This window comes from Schistocerca serialis, chromosome 1 (genome assembly GCF_023864345.2).
Source record: "Schistocerca serialis cubense isolate TAMUIC-IGC-003099 chromosome 1, iqSchSeri2.2, whole genome shotgun sequence".
Classification (NCBI taxonomy): Eukaryota; Metazoa; Arthropoda; class Insecta; order Orthoptera; family Acrididae; genus Schistocerca; species Schistocerca serialis.
In genome coordinates this window covers 1,039,073,073-1,039,099,538 of record NC_064638.1, presented here as the reverse complement: position 1 = coordinate 1,039,099,538, position 26,466 = coordinate 1,039,073,073, and the positions used below count along the sequence as shown (strand labels likewise).

At 39.1% G+C, this 26,466-nt stretch overlaps 1 protein-coding gene across 5 annotated transcripts in view; it reads right to left on the bottom strand.

The window, feature by feature from the left end:
* The window catches only part of LOC126414524 (serine/threonine-protein phosphatase 6 regulatory subunit 3), a 191,317-nt gene that overhangs the window by 76,622 nt on the left and 88,229 nt on the right, over positions 1 to 26,466 (bottom strand). For all 5 annotated transcript variants that reach the window (XM_050083356.1, XM_050083352.1, XM_050083353.1 and 2 more), the window contains 5 exons: positions 24,065 to 24,178; positions 23,296 to 23,452; positions 16,243 to 16,395; positions 177 to 308; positions 7 to 71 (listed from right to left, as the gene is read on the bottom strand). In XM_050083356.1, the coding sequence (XP_049939313.1) occupies positions 7 to 71; positions 177 to 308; positions 16,243 to 16,395; positions 23,296 to 23,452; positions 24,065 to 24,178 (621 nt within the window). The remainder of the gene's footprint in view (positions 1 to 6; positions 72 to 176; positions 309 to 16,242; positions 16,396 to 23,295; positions 23,453 to 24,064; positions 24,179 to 26,466) is intronic.

Here is a 26,466-nt window from a genome sequence, read left to right as displayed (position 1 = left end):
ACTTACTGTTTCGTATCATTGTCTTCCCACGCATCAAGGATTCTCTGAAGGAGTTTGCACTGTATGAAAACCTGTAATAAATGTTGTAAATTACTTTTGGTTGCAATTAAAATAAAGCTAGTATGTGATGCACTGAACATTTACTATTAATATGAAAGAGTATCAAAATGACTTACATGTGATAGAAGAACATACGTCTGGGAGTCATCACTATTTGTACACGTTAGTTCTGAATTCAGAGCAAATGCAATACACTTTTCCACTTGTGTGTGTAAGAAGTTGTTCCACGTGTACTTGAAAAATAGATCCTAAAACAAGTGATGGCATTAAAATTACAACTGTAAGAGGACATTAAACACAAAAAAACTGTAAAAAGGCTGTCTGCACCTACCAGTAACATCATTCATACACTGCCTTAACCAAGTAATGCATGATGACAGATCATATACTTCAAATATAAACACAGTTAAGTATGCAACATTTTCAAAATTCCTATGACAATAGTAATGGGTGAGAAAGAAATGACATAACAATGGGGTGAACATGCTCTTTTGACAGCATTCAGAGGAAAAACTGCAAAGAGGAAATTGACACTTCTCTCACATATACAGGTGTCCCTCCTAAGAGTCGTCAGAGGCATTCTCTCGGATGTTTCAGCAGATATTTGCAATTTCGTTTTTGCAGTGTTAGCTGTAGTCAGCCCAAGCAAATACTGGTCATGTCTTTCATGCAACACCTAGTGTCAACAGAAATTAGAAGTTTATTTCCCATTAAAAACAAAATTATTTTTAAAGTGGGGTTTTTCACTAACATTCAATACAGCAGTCCCAAATTAATATAGTGTCATATTTGTTTTACGGATATATATTAATAGTGACATTGAAAGATTATGAATACACAGTACTCCAGCAGCGACTGAGGAGTGTTGCTGCATGGCAACAACTGACAGTGCGGGCTAGGCCGGTGCTGCCATTGCTGGAGTACTGGTTATTTTTCATGTTTTAATACCTCTGTTAGAACATATGAAAACAACAAGTATTGCACAAGATAATTTGGGTCCACTCTATTGAACGATCATATAAAATTTGCTTTAAAAATATTTTTTTCCCTGACACGAAGCAATCCTCATTTTTGGTCTGAAAACTACACATAATTTAAATAAAACACAAAAGTTGAAGAACAAATGCCTTTTTACAGGGTTTGTATTAAAAGTATCAGGAAAAGTCTTGGAAAAATAAATCTGAGATACTGCCACAATGCCTCAAAATTCTTCCAACACACTGAGGGTACTCGTACAAGCTTCTTTGACAGCACTTAGTATCCCATAGTGGTGTCCTCTTCACTTTTGGAAATAGGACAGAGTCTTGTGCTAGGTTGGGACTGTGTGGGGGTTCGGAAATTGTTTTTTAGGCAATGTTCACAGCTGCTGACTATTTTCTGTTTTAGGTGGTTTATGAAAATGTCTGTTATTGCGCCAGACTATTAAGAAAGGTGGTGTTGACATCGTATTTTTGCTCAAAGGTGACAACAATAAAATCATAAATTTGTTTAATAATGCACATAAGACAATAAATTTCACGCTGAATACCAAAAAATAATAGCATAAATTTTCTAGATTTATGCGCAAAAAACCAAAACAACATGCAGAAGTTCAGTATCAACAGAAGACAGGCAACTTCCAGCAACACAATTCCTGCTACATCGTCACCCAGATATACAGCATACAAAAAAGCTGCTTACAAAATGATGGTACATGAGCAAAAAAATCTCACTGAACAAAGAGGACAGGGAGAAAGAACTGGACATTAAGCAAACTGCAGTCGTTAATGACAACCCCAGCTCAATGATAACATTAAATGGAAAAACAAACAACAACAAAGAAATTCCTGGCTCTTTCAAGTGAACCAATAATACAATCTAACGTTTGGTCAGCATACCTTATGTAGGTAACATTTCCCAGAAAAATAGCAAACATACTTAGGTCACAAACTACAACAGAAAGCCCACGTTGGAATATCAACAATTGTGGAAAGGATAGACTGCTACTCACTGTAAATATGACACTCTGAGTTGCAGACAGGCACAATGAAAAGCTTTCGGCCAAGCCTTCATTAGAAACAGAAAGCACACAAATTCACACAAGCAAGCACATCTCACACACATGACTGCTGTCTCTGACTGCCCGATAACAGCACACCCACACACACACACACACACACACACACACACACACACACACACACACACACACAGAAAGAAACACTCTACACCCATTCCAAAATATAGAAGATCTTAAGATACTACACTTCTTCTCAAAATCAGTGACAATGGATTTAATGAAGGAGCTAGAAATTTCTATACACAACGAAAAGCAAGGAGAAAAAATTCTCAATGACAAACTAGCAAGTTCAATAATCAGTAATGGTTATTGTATATATAGTGTAATCCACGGAAAAATTAACACCTCTGCCTGTGTACAAACTCCTTATTAAACAATAGTGTCATAATATCTCTGTAGCATGTTTTGATTACAGAAACAGTGTAAGTGATAATTTGCTTCTGTGTACTCTTCTGTGCAATGGATGGACACAATACTTTTTTAAGTAGACAGGCAAAAATACCACCTCTAACACTATATATAAACATTCCAAGATTCGAAACTTTCTGGCAGATTAAAACTGTGTGCCAGACAGAGACTCAAACTCGGGACCTTTGCCTTTTGCGGGCAAGTGCTCTATCAACGGAGCTACCCAAGCATGACTCATGACCTGAGCTCACAGCTTTACTTCCACCAGTACCTCGTCTCCTGCCTTACCAACTTAACAGAAGCTCTCCTACGAAACTTGCTCAGTTGGTAGAGCACTTTTTGCCGTTTCCTATCAGCACACACTCTGCTGTGGAGTAAAAATTTCATTTTGATTCCATGATTCATTTTGTTGGATTGCAGTGTAACCTCAAAAAGACAACTACAATGCAAAAGAGACAGAAAATCACACATGCAAATGTTGCAAAAAATACTGATGTAAACAAATGCACATGAAAATGAGAAGAAATTCTCAAAACTTGTATGGAAAGTAAATAACTGGTGCAATCTTTCATTATTTAGATCATCAATAACAAAGATTCAGGCTTTCCAAAAACATTGAGTATGATGAGAAAAATTACATTATTCTGTTACTACTCAATTTTTTTAATATTTACATTTCTCCCTCCATACTACTTTTCTTTCTGCATCGTAATGTCAACTTAGTTTTTTTACATCAAATGATTTCTAGGTCTTTTAAATAAAGTTCTGTCCTCTGTGGCATGATGATGTTTATGTGAATCGATGCTGGAAAATAAGATAGTTCCTGACCCCTGCACACCAAGGACCACATACACCAAGGATTTGATGTACTAGTAGGTAAAACAGTTTTAAAGGAACTCTGAAATCATTTTTGTTTGTGAATCGTTATGCTACACAGATTAATTTCTGTAGATACTCAGATATTAAATTCAGATTTACATTAATAATAATTAAAAAAAAAAAACAATGAGAAATCCAGGATGGGATGTAACAATATTATTAAAAGGAAAGTTGCCACTCACCCTATAGAGGAGATTCTGAGTCGCAGATAGGCACAACAAAAAAAAGTCATAAATAAAGCTTTTGGCCATTAAGGACTTCGTCAACAATAGACGTCTACACACACACACACACACACACACACACACACACACACACACACGCGCACTCGCACTCACACACGCACACAATAGTGGGCAGTATTTTGACTAGTTTTCCTCATGCCCTGAAATGAGAAATGACACGCCCGATATCCTTCCCATCCCTCCCACAGTGGTATTCCGCCATCCACCAAATCTACACAATATACTCGCCCATCCTTACACAACCGCTGCTCCCAACCCCTTACCATCATGGCTCATACCCCGTAATGGACCTGGATGCAAGACCTGTTCCATACATCCTCCCACCACCACCTACTCCAGTCAGGTCACGAACATCACCTATCCCATCAAAGGAAGGGCTACCTGTGAATCCAGTCACGGGACCTACAAACTAAGCTGCAACCACTGTGCTCCATTCTATGTGGGCATGACAAGCAACAAGCTGTCTGTCTGCAAGAATGGCCACCGCCAAACTGTGCCCAACAAAGAAGTGGACCACACTGTTGCTGAACACACTGCCCAACATGACATCCTTCATTTCAATGAATGCTTCACAGCCTGTGCCACATGGATCCTTCCCAACACTAGTTTTTCTGAATTGCGCAGGTGAGAACTTTCCCACAACCCTCCTGGCCTCAACCTTCATTAGACACTGTCCTCACCCATCCAGCCACTTCCCTGTTCTCATTCCAGCACTACACAGCTGTCATTCCACCATCACACTCAAGTCTTTATTTCTCTTCTTTTCCGCTACTCCCCCTCCCCACATCTCCCATGCCCTCCGTCTAACCTGCAGCACTTCACTGTCCGCCACCTCCACCATACTACCCCTCCCCTTCCCCGCTTGTCAAGCTGTGTGTGTGTGTGTGTGTGTGTGTGTGTGTGTGTGTGGTTTTTTTTTATTTTTATTTTTTTTAAATGCAGACTTTACTGGCCGAAAGCTTTATTTGTGACAGTCTTTTTGTGATGCCTATCTCCGACTCAGCATCTCCGCTATATGGTGAATGGCAACTTTCCTTTTCACAATAAATTTGAAAACTCAATTATTTAAATGGTCAGCTCATAGTAATGCTTTATCAGGCAAAAATATGGCTTTTGTGACAAACTGCCACACTCCACACAATATCAGGTATCTCAAATTCATAGATCACGTAAATGACTCTACTCAATAACATTTTACAGCCAGGAGAAATCATCCCTATCTGAATATCAACATACATGAAGAGGGACGAATGGAACGAGGCTGGTACAAATTAAGTTCCATCTAATCCTACCTTTCCCCAAATATATGGCGTGTACTCCATACACACACACACACACACACACACACACACACACACACACACAGTCGTGTATGCAATTTTTGTTTAAAATTTTGTATACATATGAAGAAACAATACATCTACGAAAAAAGAATTTGCCTAATGATTTACATGCCCTGCCATCAGAGATAAAGAAACCAAAACTGCACATTTTCACAGCACAGCATTTTCTTTCTTGCACTTGGTTTTAACAGAAAAACTGTAAATTGTTGTTTAATAATATACATAGGCTATGTCCATCGAAAGGCTTATGACAGAATCATGTAAAAACTTGAAATAAATCAGTTAAGAACTTGAGATTTTTGGAAACAACATTTCCACTTCATATATTAGCAAAGATAATGAGTGAATGCTGAAAACTAAGGCAAACATGTAGAACAGCTCAGACTGATCTACTGCTTTATCCTCTCATTTTAAACAATTTTACATCTGCTGTGTACCTTTAAAGACACACAACGAACATGTTAAAGAATGGCCCATGTATTATTAAGAATTAAAATTAGTTGTCCCCATGTTAAACATTCACACATTTCTTTATATGAATTGTTTGTTAACACAAATAACTGCAGGAAGGATTAGCAGACCCTGTTAAATGTCACTATAAGGACTTTCCTATTTAACTAAATGCGTAAAAACTTTTTGCAGTTTATGATTACAAGGGCCTTCAGAACAAGCGAACTTCATACTATAATGACTGATTAACAAATGGCTCTGAGAACTATGGGACTTAACATCTGAGGTCATCAGCCCCCTAGAACTTAGAACTCCTTAAACCTAACTAACCTAAGGACATCACACACATCCATGCCCGAGGCAGGATTCGAACCTGCGACTGTAGCGATCGCGCGGTTCCAGACTGTAGCGCCTAGAACCGCTCGGCCACTCCGGCCGGCTGATTGATTAACAGAGACTGGAAAAATTCACATTTGTGATTAATGCAAATTTAGGCGCGAATTATGCTTCAAAATGTGAAAAATGTGAAATTGTCCAAAAAATGCTACTTTGATGAGAAATGTATGGAGATAAAACTATTCTATCTGCAGCATTTGTAGATAACTTCATTTTCTGCATATACATATATACAAAGCGATCAACAATTTACAATTTCGGGCAATGTAAGAATGTGCTGCCTCATATGATGACGATGAACATGGTGTCATAAAACAAAGACGTAAACGAATGAGACTGTCGATGAGGTAGTTGATGGAAATTACTGAATCGAGAGAATTCGATATACGTTGATTTGGTACTGCTATGCTGTCACTACCAATTTTAGCTCGCTGAAGACATAACGTTCATTGTTCCTCACATGTTAATAGGTAGGATGATTTCAATCTCAATTACACTAAACATTTCGGCAGTCATTTACTCTGTTTTACTTACGGTTTTATAGATGTAGTTGCCCCAAACAAAATGTTATCTACTACTGTTGGTAGCGACCAGATACATATAAATGCTGGTCAATGTAAACCAATAATCAATTCCGCTCGCACCAGTCAGCATGCCGAATCCAAAGGTCTTTATCAAGAACACATGGTGAAGTTCGGATCGTTTTGTTTTTACTGTTTCTATTTGTTTGTGAATTATGGGTCGCTCGTCTGTGAAAGCACATGACAACACAAAACAATATGCAAGCCACGGTTTATATGCCTAAATTCCCAAACAATGTTCTGCAAATTTTGCCACTGTCACATTGGATGATGTGAGAAGAAGGATAATATCAAAAAACATTAAATCGGAGATGCACTCTGCCCACCACAAGAAAATGCTGCTGCTGCTGCTTCTCAAAAGAGGCAATCACTGGTCGTTGATTGCTCAAGTGGAGCCAAAAGAAGAAAGCAAGATAAAGACATTTTCGGGGAAAAAAACTGTTGAGGCACTTTTAAAAGCCAATATTCCACTGCAGAAGTTGGAAAATGCCGCCTTACAATCTTAGATTTCCGATTTCTCCAACGAAGATCTGCCATGTGGGAAGACACTGTGTGAGAAATATCAGGCAAGCGATCTGTTTTTGTGACTCTAGATGGTGGTGTACGATAGAAATAAGAGAAATAAGTAACCCCCCCTATCCGATGCAGCAAGCCTTACATGAAAAATACACGAGTTTTGTGTACAACTTGAATATATTATTATTTGCAGACCTTAAGTAGTGAATGAAATGGCATGTTCTAGTTTTCTAGTTGCTCTTGTCTTAAATTCAGCAGAATAATCAAACTCCTGAATATATTTCTAGAATGTAGTTTTTGCACGTACATGGGCTGTATTATGTTTCTTTGGTGATGTGTGTTACATTGTGATAGTGATTTATTGAGTTTTGTTTCAAAATAAGCTGCCATAAAAATGAGAAATTCATAAAAGATAAACATTAGTAGCCCTTGTTTGCTATGTTAGTTTCACCATTTACAATTTTCCATGTGAGATTTATGAATTAGTGTTGAAAGTTAAGTTTCACAGAGCACAGTAAAATCACACGTTCTGGGCACTGGCACGTTAGTTGCTATAATCGTAAGAGGAGGAAGTTGAGTTGTTCATGTATCAAAATGTTTACTGCGTTGTACGATTTTTATTTCGTGTCCAACATAATTTGTAGAAGTGCGTTTTATTGCTGTGGTACAGCATCTTAAGTGTGGTGCTCGAAGTGTTGTTGTTGCTGTATTCAATGGATTACTTTATTGATGTAAACATGTTATTTTATCATTACCGGTCTATCTTGTCTTATAGATTCTGCCAAATGAGAAAGTAACTGTAACATAATTTTGAATGTGTCATGTTTCGCAGAAAATCATATGCTAATGATCACTTACAGTTCACTTCAAGATTTCATCACTGTAATCACTTTCACTTTCAACAATAGCTGTAGTCCACGATACATCAGTAACAATAAAATTTTCACATGTTAAATTACAGTAGTCACCACCCTGATGCAGCAGTTCACACAGGCCTACAGCACCTTACTTAAGATGCCATAATGCAGAAAGAAAACTTCCTTGACGAAATTATTTGCGAGTAGCAAGCTGTGGGGGAGAAAAGAGAGAGAGAGAGAGAGAGAGAGAGAGAGAGAGAGAGAGAGAGAGAGAGAAACTGTTACATGTAATAAAACCATGTCAAGTTCCACCAATCATTTTATACTCAATAAAACAAACTTGTGTGAAAAAGCAGCTCTACTAATCTAACTTAACTGCCCAAATTAACTTCTACCGTAAGTCAGATTATGGTGTTTATTTTGCGACTTGCGTTTTATGATAGTTTTTTTCTATTATTTCTAAAAATTGCCTCTGACCACAAAAAATGCACCAGTGAAGCTGTAACTGGGAGAAAAATAAACATCTTGTGTGATGAAACAACAGACAGGATGGGACAGTGTGTTCTTGTTATCCTGTTTCAAGTGCCAGACTTCAAAGACAGCAAGCTATTCCCTGCTGCAGTGAAATTCCTAGATACAGCTAATGCAACAAACTGCTCTTGAATCATATTAGATACAGTAAGTTATCACAAAGTTCCGTATGAAGTTGTACAGGCATCAGTGAGTGACAGTGCTCCGCACGAGTGTGTGTTACAAAACATTAAAGGTCATAATTGGTGGTCAATTAATGAATATACAATGTTGGGTGCATAACCTCAGTCTGAATGGCAAGTGTTGGACAACAGCTAGGTCAGACTTAAATCAAGTAGTGCCAAAGGTAAAATCGGCTTTCTTGAACACTCTGCAGGGCAAATATAAATAAGTCCAGTTTTTAAAGTCCAACAGTGCAAATGTAAAAGAAGCCAAACTATACCCGGGCCGCTGAAACATTGCACTTGACGTTTGCGTATGAAGTTGGCAGCGAACAAAATAACAAGTGAAGAACGATAGGCGCTAGGCATTCAGCGTGGGGCGCCAGCCAATCACAGCGCAGTGAGCACTGCTGTTACTCACGTGCTGTGACGTCAACGTTCCCACGTTGCCGGCTTTGTTTAGTGAATGTGTATACAACGTGAATTGTATGTTGTTTACCGCGTGTTTTCGTTGTACTGTGTGCTATATCGTTTTGACTTTTGTTACGTAGTGAGTGTACACACTTGGAAAATGCCACCGAAAAGACTTCGTTCACCTAGTGACAATCCTTTGCGTCGAGGGGTGCCGCTAAACAGCCAGGCACTGGAGTTACTACGCAGAACTCGTGAGTTTTACGAGCAGGAAAAAAACTACGTAAGCATTCATGGACCGCCATCAATTCCTGCCGACAAAGTGGTGGAACGTACGTTGAAAACTCTTGGTATTAGTGCAAGAACCGTAGTAAGTAAGGGAGTATTACTACAAAACTTGGAAGATACTTAAGTGAGCCGTAATGATTCCGAGCTGTCTGGATCAAATAATACATTTTCATCAACCCCGGGAAAGAAGAAAAAGCGGCCTAGTCCTATCACAGATTCAGATTCTTTCCAGACTGATGCAATTCATAGGCATGTTTATGCTTACTACAGCAGAAAAGAGTATCTGACTGTAGCTAAGTTATTAATCTCTTTAAAAGAAAGTGAACTCTTTAGGGGTGGTAAAACATCACTAAAAATTGTGCTAAAAAATATGGGTTTCCGTTATAAAATGCTAGACGGACGCAAAGTACTGTTAGAGAGGGCACATATTGTTACCGCTCGTAGCATTTTCTTGCACAAAATTGTGGACAGAGACATTCATTCCATAATTTGGCTAGACGAAACGTGGGTTAATGCTGGGGAAGCTGTCAGTAAATGTTGGACGGATAACACACCCAGCAGTAGCGGCCATCAGCCGACGGGAAGAGAAGCTCGATTAATTGTGGTCCATGCAGGCTCCTCCAGTGGTTTTGTCCCTGACGCACTTTTAGTTTTTAGATCAAAAAGACTGGTGATTACCATGAAGATATGGATCACACACGATTTGTTGAGTGGTTCAGGAACCTTTTAAAACAATTTCCTGTCCCTACAACAATTGTAATGGACAATGCTCCATATCATTCGGTGATACAGAACAAAGCCCCAACCACAAATGATCGGAAAGAAGTTATGGTGCAGTGGTTACAGGCTCGAAATATTGCAGCGGATATGAGTATGACAAAGGTTCTGTTATATTCTCTTGTTAAAGAAAATAAGCCTACGACACCTACATATGTAGTAGACGAAATTGCCAAGGAGCAGGGTCATACTGTAATAAGGCTGCCACCATATCACTGCCATTTCAACCCAATTGAGTTAATATGGAGTGATGTAAAAATGTACGTAAGGAACAACAACAAGTCCTTTACAATAACAGAGGTGGAAAAGCTGTTGCGTGAAGCTCTTGTGACTGTGGATGCAGCCTCATGGAGAAAAAAAAGTAGAACATGTCGAGAAGCTTATACGAGCAGCACAGACAATAGAAGGCATTATCAGTGGCCATGAACAATTAATGATTTGTCTTGCTGATGACGACAATGAAGACGGGTTTGGCGATGAATCGGACAACAGTGACGATGGCGAGCTGGATGGAATTACGCCATTATCGCTGTAAATTGGTGAGTGAAAAATTACTAATATTGGTTATTTATTGCAATCTCAGTTATTATTTATTTTGTAAACTACGTAGATTATTGATTTTAAAGTACCAGTTGTCAGATGCTTGTTTTTTGTATTTCTTTGCTCCGTTATCGATAGGGTGCGCATTGTTATGCTTTTACATGCATTATTATACGGTTGTTTACTTCCTGTCATTGTAATACAACTAAAAACGAGTTTTTATATACACTGTAATTGCTCAATCGCTTGCATTTACGAGACGGGACGGAAAACTGTATCATCTGCTGTGTGTATAGAGGCTGCTGTTGCAACATCGCTATTACAGTATAGCCAACCTAACTAGACAAAAAGTGAACTGTCAAATGCAATGTTTCGCCGGCGGGGGTATATTTCCAATACCAGTTGTGACTCGCTGGAACAGCTGGTTCGACACTGTGTTTTATTTGGAAAATTACTTTCATGAGATTGTCAGTTTTTTTCCTGTTGCCAGATATGAAAGACACTTGCAATAGTGGTGAGAATTTTGTAAAAAAATGGACAGGGAGAGGTGTGAAAAAAAATTCACCCACACATGGTGTTTGTCAAGGATCATTCCAAGCTGCTTGTGGATCTGCTAACATTACTCAAAGCGTCAAAATATCCCACATGTCACATGTTGGACCCTAGATTAAACAATCTGGAATTAAAGTTTGCAGATATATGTGAAGGACAATATTCAGATTTGACAAAAAGTGTGCTGCGAACTGTAACTGCTTTGGAGCAAATTGCTTGTAAAGATATCTTTTTTAAGTCAGTTAATGCTGCCAAAAGCAAGATTGCAGCACTCAGAGGCAGGGGTCCTAACCATAAGGAATTTGAGCCTTTCACATGAGCATTTTATGCAAGAAATGTCATTCTGAATAATGCTAAGGATCCTCAAATTGACACACTCCCGAGATCCCCAACAGTAGCAACACACACAGTGTCTAGTAGGTGTGTTTGTTTCAAAAAACTTGTCGAGAAGGAGCTGAAGGAACACAACAGAGTTAATGTGATCTATGTTTTTAGGGCCACGCAGACAGAAAGTGAATATGAAATGTTTGGCAAACATTGTTTTGATTTATTTTGATAGTGAGAGAATTCTGTCTCACTATAACACAGTTGTAACTAAGAGGAGATGTAAACTAAAAGAAAGTAGTGCAGAAATTTGTACTCTCATTTCTTTCTAGGAACAGAATTTGGTGTAAACGTAATGGAATTACTGCTGAAATTTGTACTCTTTTTAGCAATAAAAACACGTATTTTAAAAATTCTGTAAAATACCAATTTTCTTTCATTCCTTAAACAAATTGACTGTACAGTAGCACTAAATGAAACAGTTGCCAAGAATAGGATGTAACAGCCAGAAAACAGATTTTATTGGTCTAATTGATGCCAAAAAATAGATGCTAATTTGTCCAAAACAGATGCTAATCTAGCTAAAAATAAATGCTAATTTCATCAAAAATATACGTTACAAATTCCGGTCCCTATTGATTTATTACAGTTTTACAGACATGAGCATGTTGGTGAAACATACAAACAATTGCAACCTATACTTGATAGTATAATGGTTTACAAGTGTTGCAAAAGGCATATCATGTCTACGTCTCATATCCTGTACCAAGAAAGAGAAAGGCAATGAGTTTCTTGAATGCTCTTACATTAAATCTAAATTTCACATTCTGAAATGGGTATTAGCCTCACCTAATTAAAGACTATGGAAATAAATTTACCAAGGATTCAATTAAAAGGCAGATGTCTGACCATCTCTGAAGGCTTCCAAATATTATTTGATCCAATAGCAGAATGGCTAAGCAGGGATGGCTAGAGGACAAATGTAAGGATGTAGAGGCCTATCTCACTAGGGGTAAGATAGATACCGCCTACAGGAAAATTAAAGAGACCTTTGGAGATAAGAGAACGACTTGTATGAATATCAAGAGCTCAGATGGAAACCCAGTTCTAAGCAAAGAAGGGAAAGCAGAAAGGTGGAAGGAGTATATAGAGGGTCTATACAAGGGCGATGTACTTGAGGACAATATTATGGAAATGGAAGAGGATGTAGATGAAGATGAAATGGGAGATACGATACTGCGTGAAGAGTTTGACAGAGCACTGAAAGACCTGAGTCGAAACAAGGCCCCCGGAGTAGACAATATTCCATTGGAACTACTGACGGCCGTGGGAGAGCCAGTACTGACAAAACTCTACCATCTGGTGAGCAAGATGTATGAAACAGGCGAAATACCCTCAGACTTCAAGAAGAATATAATAATTCCAATCCCAAAGAAAGCAGGTGTTGACAGATGTGAAAATTACCGAACTATCAGCTTAATAAGTCACAGCTGCAAAATACTAACACGAATTCTTTACAGACGAATGGAAAAACTAGTAGAAGCCAACCTCGGGGAAGATCAGTTTGGATTCTGTAGAAACACTGGAACACGTGAGGCAATACTGACCTTACGACTTATCTTAGAAGAAAGATTAAGGAAAGGCAAATCTACGTTTCTAGCATTTGTAGACTTAGAGAAAGCTTTTGACAATGTTGACTGGAATACTCTCTTTCAAATTCTGAAGGTGGCAGGGGTAAAATACAGGGAGCGAAAGGCTATTTACAATTTGTACAGAAACCAGATGGCAGTTATAAGAGTCGAGGGACATGAAAGGGAAGCAGTGGTTGGGAAGGGAGTAAGACAGGGTTGTAGCCTCTCCCCGACGTTGTTCAATCTGTACATTGAGGAAGCAGTAAAGGAAACAAAAGAAAAATTCGGGGTAGGTATTAAAATTCATGGAGAAGAAATAAAAACTTTGAGGTTCGCCGATGACATTGTAATTCTGTCAGAGACAGCAAAGGACTTGGAAGAGCAGTTGAATGGAATGGACAGTGTCTTGAAAGGAGGATATAAGATGAACATCAACAAAAGCAAAACAAAGATAATGGAATGTAGTCTAATTAAGTCGGGTGATGCTGAGGGAATTAGATTAGGAAATGAGGCACTTAAAGTAGTAAAGGAGTTTTGCTATTTGGGGAGCAAAATAACTGATGATGGTCGAAGTAGAGAGGATATAAAATGTAGGCTGGCAATGGCAAAGAAAGCATTTCTGAAGAAGAGAAATTTGTTAACATCCAGTATTGATTTAAGTGTCAGGAAGTCATTTCTGAAAGTATTCGTATGGAGTGTAGCCATGTATGGAAGTGAAACATGGACGATAAATAGTTTGGACAAGAAGAGAATAGAAGCTTTCGAAATGTGGTGCTACAGGAGAATGCTGAAGATTATATGGGTAGATCACATAACTAATGAGGAAGTATTGAATAGGATCGGGGAGAAGAGAAGTTTGTGGCACAACTTGACCAGAAGAAGGGATCGGTTGGTAGGACATGTTCTGAGGCATCAAGGGATCACCAATTTAGTATTGGAGGGCAGCGTGGAGGGTAAAAATCGTAGAGGGAGACCAAGAGATGAATACACTAAGCAGATTCAGAAGGATGTAGGTTGCAGTAGGTACTGGGAGATGAAAAAGCTTGCACAGGATAGAGTAGCATGGAGAGCTGCATCAAACCAGTCTCAGGACTGAAGACCACAACAACAACAACAGCAGAAATTTTGGGACAAGAGCAAGAGCTGGAAAATTTACAAGCAGACATTCTAAAGATGACTGAAACAAGACTCAGAGATGTGAACAACACATCATATTGCAAAAATTGCTACATTTTAAACAATCACAAGAAAATATTATCCACTTGAAAACAAAGAATTATAATACATTGCAAACTAAACTGCCTTATTGTAGGCACCTTCAGTGCCGTGCGGGAGAGTTTGCATGCCTCGAAGTTGAGAGCTATGCCAACGGTAGCGTAGCTACTGACAGGGTCACCCAAGCTGGACTGGTCTCAAATGAGGAGCCAGACAAAGAGTGTCCTGCAACATAAGGCAGTGGGGGGCTCTGTAGGCATAGGGAAGCCAACCTCGCTACAGGAGGAAACCCTAAAGAAACCCAGGTCCACCAAGATGGGGGTTGCGCGTGGGGCCGATAAACCCACACTGTAAAAATGACATATTAACGGAACCTCAACAAGAGCCTCAGATGATGGATGAGACACAAAAAACAAGACCTCGGCAAAACATTTGGAATAGTAACATGGAATGTATGAACCATGTTGAAACCTGGAAAAATGAAAGAGATAGCTGATGAGACCATGAAGTTCAAGTACAACATTGTGGCGCTACAAGAAATAAGATGGCAAGGGCAAGGGCAGATAGATATGCCCCATTATCTCTGCTGTATAGTGGACCAGACAGACAAACAGGACAAGCCGGAATGGGATTCACAGTAACAGAGTAACAAACGAGGTTGATAAAAGCGTTTTGGAATTTGAACCTATAAATGAAAGACTTAGTAGACAGAGTGAAAGGGCAATACAAAAATATAACGATGATAACAGCATTCACATCAACAGCGGGCATGCAGTGAAGTACAAAAGTATGATCTATTCATAGTTATGGGAGATTTTAACGCACAGGTTGGGTGAAGCGAATATGGAAGAGTACTTGGGAGACACACATTACATGAAGAAAGTAACGAGAATGGAGAAATGTTATGTTAGTTTGCTCTATACTCCACAAGCCACCTTACTGTGTGTGGTGTAGGGTATATTTGCATTACACAGTCTATGGAAAAAACTGATTCCAAACAGCAGCAACAATTAACTGATTTATCATTATATTTATGCACTACATATTACAAAAAAAAATCAAGAATCACAGAGTAATCAACTGTTTGCAAGATCACATAACAAGTCGATAGTTGTATTTTTGCACATATCTCTTTGACTTACTTAATATGATTTTAAAGCAATTTCTGGATTTAACAATTTAATACTGTAGCAAGAGACACTTGCACTTTGGAAGTTAGCTCTGACTGTCCCCTCCCATTCTCTATGACATTGCAATATTTGGACAATACCGCTAAAACAACAAAACAATTTTAAAAAATGAAATATTTACTGAGCACAATATTTTTTCAGATGAAAAAGTTAAATCAAATTGCTGAATCTCACTGAATAGCTACTCTTCAGATTACCTTTATGAAAGAGTATGCAATGAATTAATAGTTTTTATTAAAAATGAAACTCCTCCAGCTGCACTCAGGATTTTATATTTATTTGGCTATTAGTTTCGATGTTGCGTCAACGCCTGAAGATGGCGCTGACACAACGTCGGAACTAGTAGCTAAATAAATATAAAATCTTAAGTACAGCTAGAGGAGTTTCATTTTTAATAAAAATTATACCAGCTGTCTCCCTCCTTCGTCCAATTTAAATGTGGATGTATGAAGAGCAATGAATTAAGGCCATTAATATGAAGCAGCAGTCTTATCTACTACATGCACAATATAACTTGGCCCTTTCTTAAGGTATCACCCTCTAACTTATTAGCTGTTGCAGTGGAGGAGAGGTTTAGGGGAAACACACCCCACCTCTTTCTTGCACAACAAGCAGCACATTCAAATCAACAATGCATTCACAGTCTCTACTACAAAGTTTTGGCACGCCTTGTTTAGTAGGTGAGGTTAACAATGGGGGAAAAACATTCTGTATTAGCCTGAAGTCATCAGAGTCCACCGATTCCTTGCTCTCAGAAAAGGGCTAAGCTAAATTGTTTGCATACTATATCACAATAATCATACAAAAAATGTTATTTTATATACTTACTAACAGAACTTCTACAGTTCCTAATTCAGTTATTTCTTTGTTAACTGCCACATTATTTGTACCAACCATTGCAGCAAGTAGCTTTGCAACTTGCAATCTTGTAATACCAACTGGTGGATCCAATACACCTGCAGTAGTTTTGATACTGGGTTTCTGTAAAGCACAAGACGAAACTATTACGACTAATTTCAAATGGCTTCCACACTACACATATATATAATCTTTAATTATAACACCACAAAACACTTTCCATGTACAAAATAAAACAAGGAAATGTCATGGAATGATAAAATCAAGGAAAATTTAAGACGACAAAGTAGCTTCCTGTAACAAGAAATTATGGCACATAACAAGACTTGCTGATATGTAGGTTAGTATCAGGATTCAGGCACCCTGTTTTGAAAGAAGTCAAAACAACAGAAGAGCCCCACAAAATGATTAAGAATGAGCAGAAAAGTAAGGTTAGCTTATTTCATCAAAATTTTAGAGGCTTGATTAATAAGATAGAAAAGCTTCTTATCTGTCTGGAAAATTTTAGAGAGCTCTGAAAAGATAGACATCTGAGCACCACATAACCACAGGGTTAGATAAGTTATATTAAAAGATTACACAGTACTACCTTACTCATGTGGAACTAATGTGGGAAAAGAAGGAGCTGTTACATACGAGGGTATTCCCAAAAGTAAGGTCTCCTATTTTTTTATAAGTACATAGACTTCTTTATTTCTACAATGGTTTACATCAGTTTACAGCTTGCACATTTAGCTATTTTTCGACATAATCACGATTTCTGTCTATGCATTTTTGTAGACGCTGTGGCAGTTTGTGAGGAATCTGGATTATTTACTGCACTACCTGTCAGACAGCAGCAAGCAGTTAATAGTCTATGACTTCAATGTAGATTTTCTAAAGGATTCTGAAAGGAAAAAATATCTGGAAACCTTATTTGGATCCTACAATTTGATCTCAGTAACTAACTTTGCAACAATTGTGGAAGAAGACAGAAGGACCCTAACTGATAATGTTTTCTTTGCAGAAGCTCAATGCAAGAATGTAACTGTTTAGCCAGTAACAAATGCTCTCTCTGATCACAATGCCTGTTAGTTAGGATACTCCTCAGTGGGAATCAGAATAACTGACAACTCTCGGACAAATGTTTTTAAGAATAGTTTACAAGCGGTGGCCTGGTATGAAATTTATAATGAACCAAATGCTAACATATAATTTAATCTATTTCATGATAAATTCATATCATTATCTGAAAACTGCTTTCCACTTCAGTTCATCAGAAAGGACATTAAACAACCATGTCAACAATCATGGATCACTACAGGGATTAAGATATCTTATGAAAGCAAAAGGGAACTATATATGTTGGCAAGAGCAAGTACAGATCCTGCAGTAGTTACACACTACAAAAACTACTCAAAATTAGTACATAAAGGTAAAAAAAAAGAGTCAAGGAACATGCACATTATACAGAAAAGTTTCCTTATCACTAGCCAGAACCCAGTCCACATACAGTTCCTGCATTGTTGCTTGGCTCATGGAATCCCCCCAAATGGCCTCACCATCAAATTACCAACCTCTGGCTGCCACCTCTCCTTCCACAATAACCTCCACCTGTCCAGATTCCGCCAATCCTTAGCCCTCACCAACACTGTCCTGCAAAACCATACCAGCCAAGACCAATCCTTCTTACAATACCTTCTCATCACCCATAAAATTCTCCTGCTATACAATCCCAAATTCCTATTACTCACAACACACATTGAAACCATTGTCCTCCAGGAACTAGAGCAACATGATCAACACCACCTCAAAAAAACTCTCCAGCCTGCTCTCTTCCTACTCCCACTTTGGAGTATCACTGGCCCACCACCTCTACAACAACCTCCAAACCTCCCCCATGTCCCCTTGTAGCTGACAAACCCTGTCTCACAAACCTACTACATTTTCCCCACCTTCCAAAACTCCCTCCCACCACCACACAGAATCCAGAACCTAAACAGCTCCAAACACAGTTGCGAACCTTTCCTCCAGAAGCCTTAGCCCCTCAGAAATATCTTTCCAAAGGCCTCACCTTTTGCCTCACTCCCAAATTCAATCATCCAGGACTTGTTAAAGACCTTCTCTCCTTGTCCCGATCCCTACAGTGGAAACGCATTTTCACCACCGACCAAACCAGTCAGACTAAACCAAAGACCAATGTTGAATCCTGCCTGACTCAGTTCACTCATCTATCCAACCATGATCCACCCCCATTGCCCCTAAACCACCCTGTTTAACTTTCCAGAATTTCTTAACCTTGAACCTTGCCTCACCATCATTCCCCAAATCCCTCAATATGCAAACTAACCTTACAACCGCAGAAAGAACTGCAGTCCACCATCTAAAAACTGATCCCGACCTAAGGACCCTACCTGTGGACTAAGGCTCCACCACTGTTGTTTTGAACTGCAAGGATTACCTGGCAAAAGGACTCCACCAGCTATCACATACATCCACCTACAAACCTTGCCACAAGTGACCCCATTCCAGAAATCTAGCAGGATCTCCAGTCTCTCCTCAAATCTGTAGGCCCATCCCAGAACCCCTCCCCAGGGTCCATCTCCCTGCTCACCCCTACCGTTCCTTGAACTCCCACCTTCTACATGCTTCCTAAAGTCCATAAACCCAACCACCAACAACACTCCATTGTGACCGGTTACTGTGCCCCCACTGAAAAAATCTCTGCTCTTTTAGACCAACACCTTCAGCCTATTACTCGGAACCTACCCTCCCATATAAAAGATACCAACCATTTCCTCTACAGACTCTCCACAGTTCCTGTCCTTTATCACACGGTGCTCTGCTCGTCACTATTGAAGCCACCTCCCTTTACACCAACATCTCTAATGCCCATGGTCTTACTGCTGTTGGCCACTATCTTTCACAACACCCAATGGATTCCAAACCAACAACCTCCTTCCTAGCTGACATAACCAACAGTCACCCACAGTTACTTCTCCTCTGAGGGCATTACCTACAAACAAATCTGAGATACAGCTATGGGCACCAACGTGTTACCATCCTATGCCAACCTATTCATGGGCCATCTAGAGGAATCCTTCTTAAACATCGAGAATCCTAAACCCTCACCAGGTTCACTTTCACTGATGACATCTTTGCGATCTGGATCAAGGTTGAGGACACCCCATCCACATTCCTCCAGAACCTCAAAGCTTCTCTCCTATTTGCTTCACCTGGTCCTACTCAACCCAACAATCCACCTTCCCAGATTTTGACCTCCACCTCAAAGATGGCTACATCAGTAACTGTCCATATCAAACATACTAAACACATGCAATACCTCCACTTCGACAACTGCCACCCATTCCATACCAAGAAGTCCCTTCCATACAGCCTAGCCACCTGCGGTCGTCACATCTGCAGTGATGAGCAGGCCCTCTGAAAACGTACCAAGGGTCTCACTGAGCCCTTCACAGACCATAATTATCCTCCCAACCTTAAACAAAAACAATCTCCCATGCCCTATCTCTGTAGTCTCCCACAACCTCCCAAAGTCCCACCATTCAGCTCCAGAGGAGCATTCCCCTCCTAACCAGTGCCACCCAGGACTGGAGCACTTGAATTACGTTCTCCACCAGGGTTTCAACCACATCTCTTTGTGCCCTGAAATGAGAAATGACATGCCCAATATCCTTCCCAACCCCCCCCCCCCCCACACACACACACACACAGTGGTATTCCACTGTCCACTGAACCTACACAATATACTCATCTGTCCCTACACAACCCCTGCTCCCACCCCATTACCTAATGGCTCATATCCCTGTAATAGACCTAGATGCAAGACCTGTCCCACACATCCTACTACTACCACCACCACCACCACCACCACCACCACCATCACCTACTCCAGTCAGGTCACAAACATCACCTATCCCATCCAAGGAAGGGCTACCTGTGAAACCAATCATGGGGTCTACAAGCTAAGCTGCAACCACTGTGCTGCATTCTATGTGGGCGTGACAATCAACAAGCTGTCTGTTAATATGAATGGCCACTGGCAAACTGTGGCCACGAAACAAGTGGACCACACTGTTTCTGATCATGCTGCCCAACACGACATCCTTCATTTCAATGACTGCCACACAATCTGCGCCATATGGATCCTTCTCACCACATTCCCGTAACCCTTCTCACCACATTCCCGTAACCCTTTGTTAGTCATTTTTCCAACCCATTTCTTGTTCCCCTAGCACTACACAGCCCTCATTCCACCGAAGTGCCTAGTCTTCTCATTTCTCTCCTTTCCTGCAACTCCCCCTCCCCCTCTCCCCCGTCCTCCCTCTAACCTCCCGATTGCACCTAGCTGCCCTACCCTCCCTCCACCTCGTCCTTGCGTGCTCCCCCACCCCTACCCTGATGTCTCTTCCCCTTCCCGCCCCAATCTCCTCCTTACCCCCACCCAGTTGCCACTCCAATCATACACTGCTGCTGTTTCTCACAATGTGGCTTCAGCTGCCAGAGGCCACCTCTGTGGAAAAGATGAATCTAAGCCACATCTTTGAAACAAGTTCATTGTTCTCCAAAAGCAATTAATGCTTGACTGCCAATAATTTGGAAATAAAATAAAAATGGACTAATAAGATGTTTAGTATTCTGTAATTATGTGAATGAATTTTAATTCATTTGATAGGTACCAGCCAAAAAAATCTGTTTGTTTTCATTTTATGTGAGAGCTGTAAATAAAGAGAGAACAGCAAAATCATGAAACATAAATGCGGGCCACATAGAGACTACTCTCCACTACAACTCTGATTACTCCGCTCAAGTGCAAACCTGGCAGCTTGGGCGTGCCAGAAATATTTTTCCCTATAGCATCTGACTGCTCGCTGCTACCGATCATACAGCTAACAGCCATACTTCAAGTAATGAGAATCGGGAAACGCACTGCTCATATGCGACTTCAGCTCTGCACATGCAACTGGCAACTGCTCAAACAAACCTAATTTAAACAGTTGTGACACCACACTCATCAAAAACAGTTTGTTTTTATGAAGTACTGCACTGTCTTTGCTCTAAAAACTTTAAAACATGTTGCTGTTGGCAGACACTTCTGTGCGCACTGTGTTGTAAACGGCACATTTTCTTCACAGCTTAAGTTTTATATTGGTGTTTTTCTTTTGTTTATGTTTTACTGTTGCAGTATTAGTTTGCTAAAGTAAAATTCTTTGTTACAGTATTGGTTCTTAACAGTCAAAGTTACAAAATTTCAACTCAAAACTAAAACAATTAAAAATTCCCAGAACTCTAAAAAAACCCAGGGTTTTCTGATTGTCCCAGGGCGTGTACACCCTGATACCGCAAAAGAAGAAACAGTAAACAATGTTTTTGAAAGTATCACAGACTGCTTTTCTGTGAATGGTCTCATCCTCAATTTTAAAAAGACACAGCATATTCAGTTCTGTACATCCAAGGACACTATACCAATGTTAAGTGCAACACATGGCGAGGAATTAATAAATAGGATGGAGACTTCAAAATACTTCTGTGTTTATACTGATGAGAATTTAAACTGGAAAAAGCACGTTTTGGAATTTCTAAAACAATTTATCTCAGCCACATTTGCACTTGGAATCATTGCCAATCTCAGAGAGACAAATCAGTAAGCTGACACATTCTGCACACTTTCATTCAGTGATGTCATATGGAATAATGTTTTGGGTAACTCATCTTTAAGACAGAAAGTCATTGCCCAGAAATGTGCTGTAACAGTGACATGTGGTGCACAACCATGATCATCTTGTAGATGCCTGTTTAAAAGAGCTGGGCATTCTGACTACTGCTTCACAGCATATTTATTCCTTCATGAAGTTTAAACCAACGCAGTTCAAGAGGAACGATGACGTAAATAATTACAATATCAGATGGAAAAATGACATTCATTACTCCACAGTAAGGTTGTCCTTAGCACAAAAAGGGGTGCACAATGTTGCAACAAAAATTTTTTCATGACTGACACAGGGATGTAAAATGTCTTGCAGATAGAAAAGTAAAATTTGAAAACAAACTAAAAAATTTCTCCTTGACAAGAAGAATTCTGTAGAAGAATTTCTCTTACTGCAATGTGTAAAAGGTGGTGTGTACAAATCACTAACTCATGTCTGCAGATATTTTGTAAAAAGATCCATAAATGTTCAACGTGTAGCCATATTTAAAAATTGAGTTGTGATATGTATGTAAAAGTGACTCATTCCACATTATAACAATTTATCATACAAATGATCCATGGAACATGAAATTAATTGAACTGTGTGTGTAAAGGAAGAACAGCGAGACAACAGTTATAGAAAAGATGAATTTTGAAGTACCAAACATACAGGGCATAGAGCAATTAACAAAAAATATCAGGAAAGATACACAATAAATGTCACATTACTCAGCAGAACAGAAGACAAATGTGTTACGTGCATATTCTACCCAAAACTATTAAGCCCTTTAAGTTGAATTGTGGACTTGCCCCATCAATCATTAGTTTTATTCTAGCAAAGCCTGTAAATAACGGTTAGAAACCACTTCATTAGTGAAATCCAAATTTGCAAACAGTAAATCACCTCTATTATAACCAAATATGTCACAAAATTCAACTACATATTATTGCGAACATAAACAAATCCACACATTCAATCACTAAACTGACAACAGTGCATATAATTTGTTCTGGGTTTCATATATTCATTCATCCTATTCATCCACTGACCCTACAAGAATTTCATGATATATGCCTTGATCAATAGAAAATTATGACTACAGTAGCAATGTTTTGAGAACGATTAGTACAGGCATACAGTGAAATATTTCAATCTAATATTGTTGGCATACAAGCTGTAAATTTCCTGCATCACACTACAAACTGTGGCTAATGAATTAAATACAGTCACCTACATATTCATACAAGTAGCATTATCATTTCGCTATCTACTGAAACTGCCGTATTATCTACATTAAAAGACTATAATAAACATGTATACATCTGGTACTCACATGGGGTGGATCCAACAACAGGTTATGGAAATCTTTCAGGCGTGGTATAATTGTATTTGTTGTACTCAATATGACCTTAGAAGTCCTTTCACTATCACTGCTAAGTGCATCATCACCTGATGTACTCATAACAACGAATGTAGCATTGACATTTGGGCTGAAAAGTATTTTGTTACAAATGGTTAAAAATAATTACTCATTAATAGAAATCAGACAAAAAAAATCTACAGAGTCATAACATAAAATAGCATATAGCATCTGTTCACCAAAGGATCAGATACAAAACACTAGCAGCATTTCTTAGTACACTAAAAATTAAAGGCCACAATAAACACACTTTTAGGAGAGAACTTTTTAAAAATGTTCCTTCAGTAACCCATCCCAACTCTTTATTTTCTATATTTCCGAAGTACGAAAACTTCAGTATCTGATCTTTATGCTAACACTGACACCTGGAGCTTTTGAAACTTTTCTTAAATTTTTAAGATTTATGGGGGACATGTTCTCATATTAACAAAAATTATCTGAAATTTCAACTGTTTTCATAAAATTAAGAGAAGTGTGGGAAAGAGATGATGGACCCAATTTTTAATAAGCACAGTCCTTGCCACTTTTTCTTAATTCAGGTGTTCTTTCTTGCACAACACAGTAACACAACATTTCTGTGCAAAGCATGTTACTGGAGCAAATACTTGGAAATATGCCACTAATTAATTGATGAGAACGGTTCAGACAAATATTTGCAGTAATCACTAATACTACTGACTACCTTTCTTTTCCTTGATCCAGAAGTGCAAGTAGAACTGAGATACCTCCTACTATTGCAGTTTCACATTTCTCTGGGCCCAGCATATGATCCAGTAATTGTGTTACAGTATCTGGACTGGGAAAACAGAAAATAAATTAAATATCATCTAATTCAAATCTGAAGTAATAAAAGTACATTTAAAATATTTGGAAGAGTAATCAAGTACCCAAGTAGGAGCTGGAGCAGCTCTGACAGACAAACAATTTGTGAGCTTGTCAGCCTCACAGCAGTTAAATATACTTTCAACAGGAAGGCCTGAAATATTATCAGTAAATAGAGCATTACACTTACCCACTGTTTATTCTGAAATATCTTTTTTTTTTTATTTGTTCCGATTAGTGTGTGTATGCTTCCATCACTATCAAATCAGTGACTGGCAGACAAAACTAGAAGTATATGACTCAAGTCTACAATCAAATTAATACTATTAGTTGCTGACAGGCGTTGATATACATTGACGGGGATAGCTGAAAATGTGTGCCCTGAGAGGGACTCGAACCCGGGATCTCCTGCTTACATGGCTGAAGCTCTATCCATCTGAGCCACCGAGGGTACAGAGGATAGTGCAACTGCAGCACATTCCCCTTGAGACAACTTGTAGTCCACACATTACATTCGTAGTGCCCCTGCCATTATACCCATTACTTGCAGCAGACAATCCACCGAGTCCCATACGAGTTCAGGCAAATCGTGTGCATCTGCACTGAAGGAGGTCATCAGCCTGTTAGCCTTAAACGATATGAAGATAGCATCTGTTCTCTGACCTGTTCTTAAGTGGTTTTTTTCCCACTGGTTGAAGTAATTTTAAAAAAATAGTTTTCTTGAAAATTTAATTTCATGTAACATGACCTTGATTAGTCCAATTTCGTGATGGCCACTATAGTGAGAGTGAACTTTAAAGACACCAAATGTCATGATTTATCTGCTTATATCTCATGTATTTACCAGAAGCATGTAGCTGTTGATAATATGGCAATTTCACATGAAGTAAAAGTACTTCCTGTGGAAGAACTAGCAAAACAGCAGTGGTTGAAACAGTACGCGCGTGAGCATGCTGCAACTGCAATACACAGAATGTAAGCCACTGTTTATACTTGATTTAGGTTCTTTCCATATCAATGTATTATAAAGTACATCACAACAGAGGTATTCATTGTGGCTTTTTTCCCTCCATCCCTGTTTTGAAGTTCCACCTCAAATGAGTCACGGAACACCTTGTGTACTTGTGGAAGTGTTTGTTCAGAAATGGCCAGCATATAAAAATTGCTGGACATAAACTAAACTAGATGGTACTGCAATACCAGCCACAAGAGGTAGTGATAGGGCTGCAAATAATAAATATTATGTTTGGAATAACAGCCAAGCATGAATCAGGAACCAACATGAGATACACTCAGATGTTACAACATACAGTGAGACCAATGAGGCTATACAGCACTGCCCAGAATGAGCCATGGAGATTTAGGCAACGCAGGATACAGCCTAGCCACACAAAGCATAAGGCCCCACACTCTGCATAAACTTCGTTACCGCCATCTCGGCTCATGTCGCATCATGTCTCTGCAACTTCTCTCTCAATAGTAAATGTTATGTGGAAAAATGGCAAAAATTTCCACAGCACAAACACATCTCAAAGACCCTACATTTAACATCTTTCATTATACACAGAAGAACAGAAACCTGACATGCTCTTATTCCCTGTATACCTCCAAAGTAAAAATCTGGACTTTTTCACACTACGGAAAATTGAGGATGTAATAACAATACAAAATATGACAGACTGCTACTCACTATATACAGCAAGCACTGAGCAGCAGACAAGCACATTTAAAGAATACAAAGACTGTTAGATACTGTATTACAGATTATCATTGTCCTCGAGACGGAGAAAAACACATATTCACAGATGCACAACACAAAAGGCAACAGCCATCTCTGGTTGCTAAGGCCTGGCCACTCACTTCCCTCCCCTCCCCGCCCCCCCCCCCCCTCTTCAAAGAACTCTGACTGATAGTTTATAATATCTAACAATGTTCTTTCAACGTGCTTGTCTGCTGTTTAGCATCACATCTAATTCATGAGTAGTAATCTATCCTATATCATATTAAGTCATCACACTATCGCACAGCTTCACTATCACTGTGCACCTTTAAGAAAATTTAAAATTTTATACAAACACTTGTTCATGGCACTTGTTTACGAAAGCTATAGAGACCCTTGCTGAGTAACAGTTTTATAAACTCACCAGCTACTGAGTTGACTCATTGTGTGTTCCTTTTTCTCAATGTTTTCAGTGTGTTTTCCTGTTCAAGGTTACTGCATTTGATCCATAGAGGCATTCTGCTTTTATTAGTATATGTCTT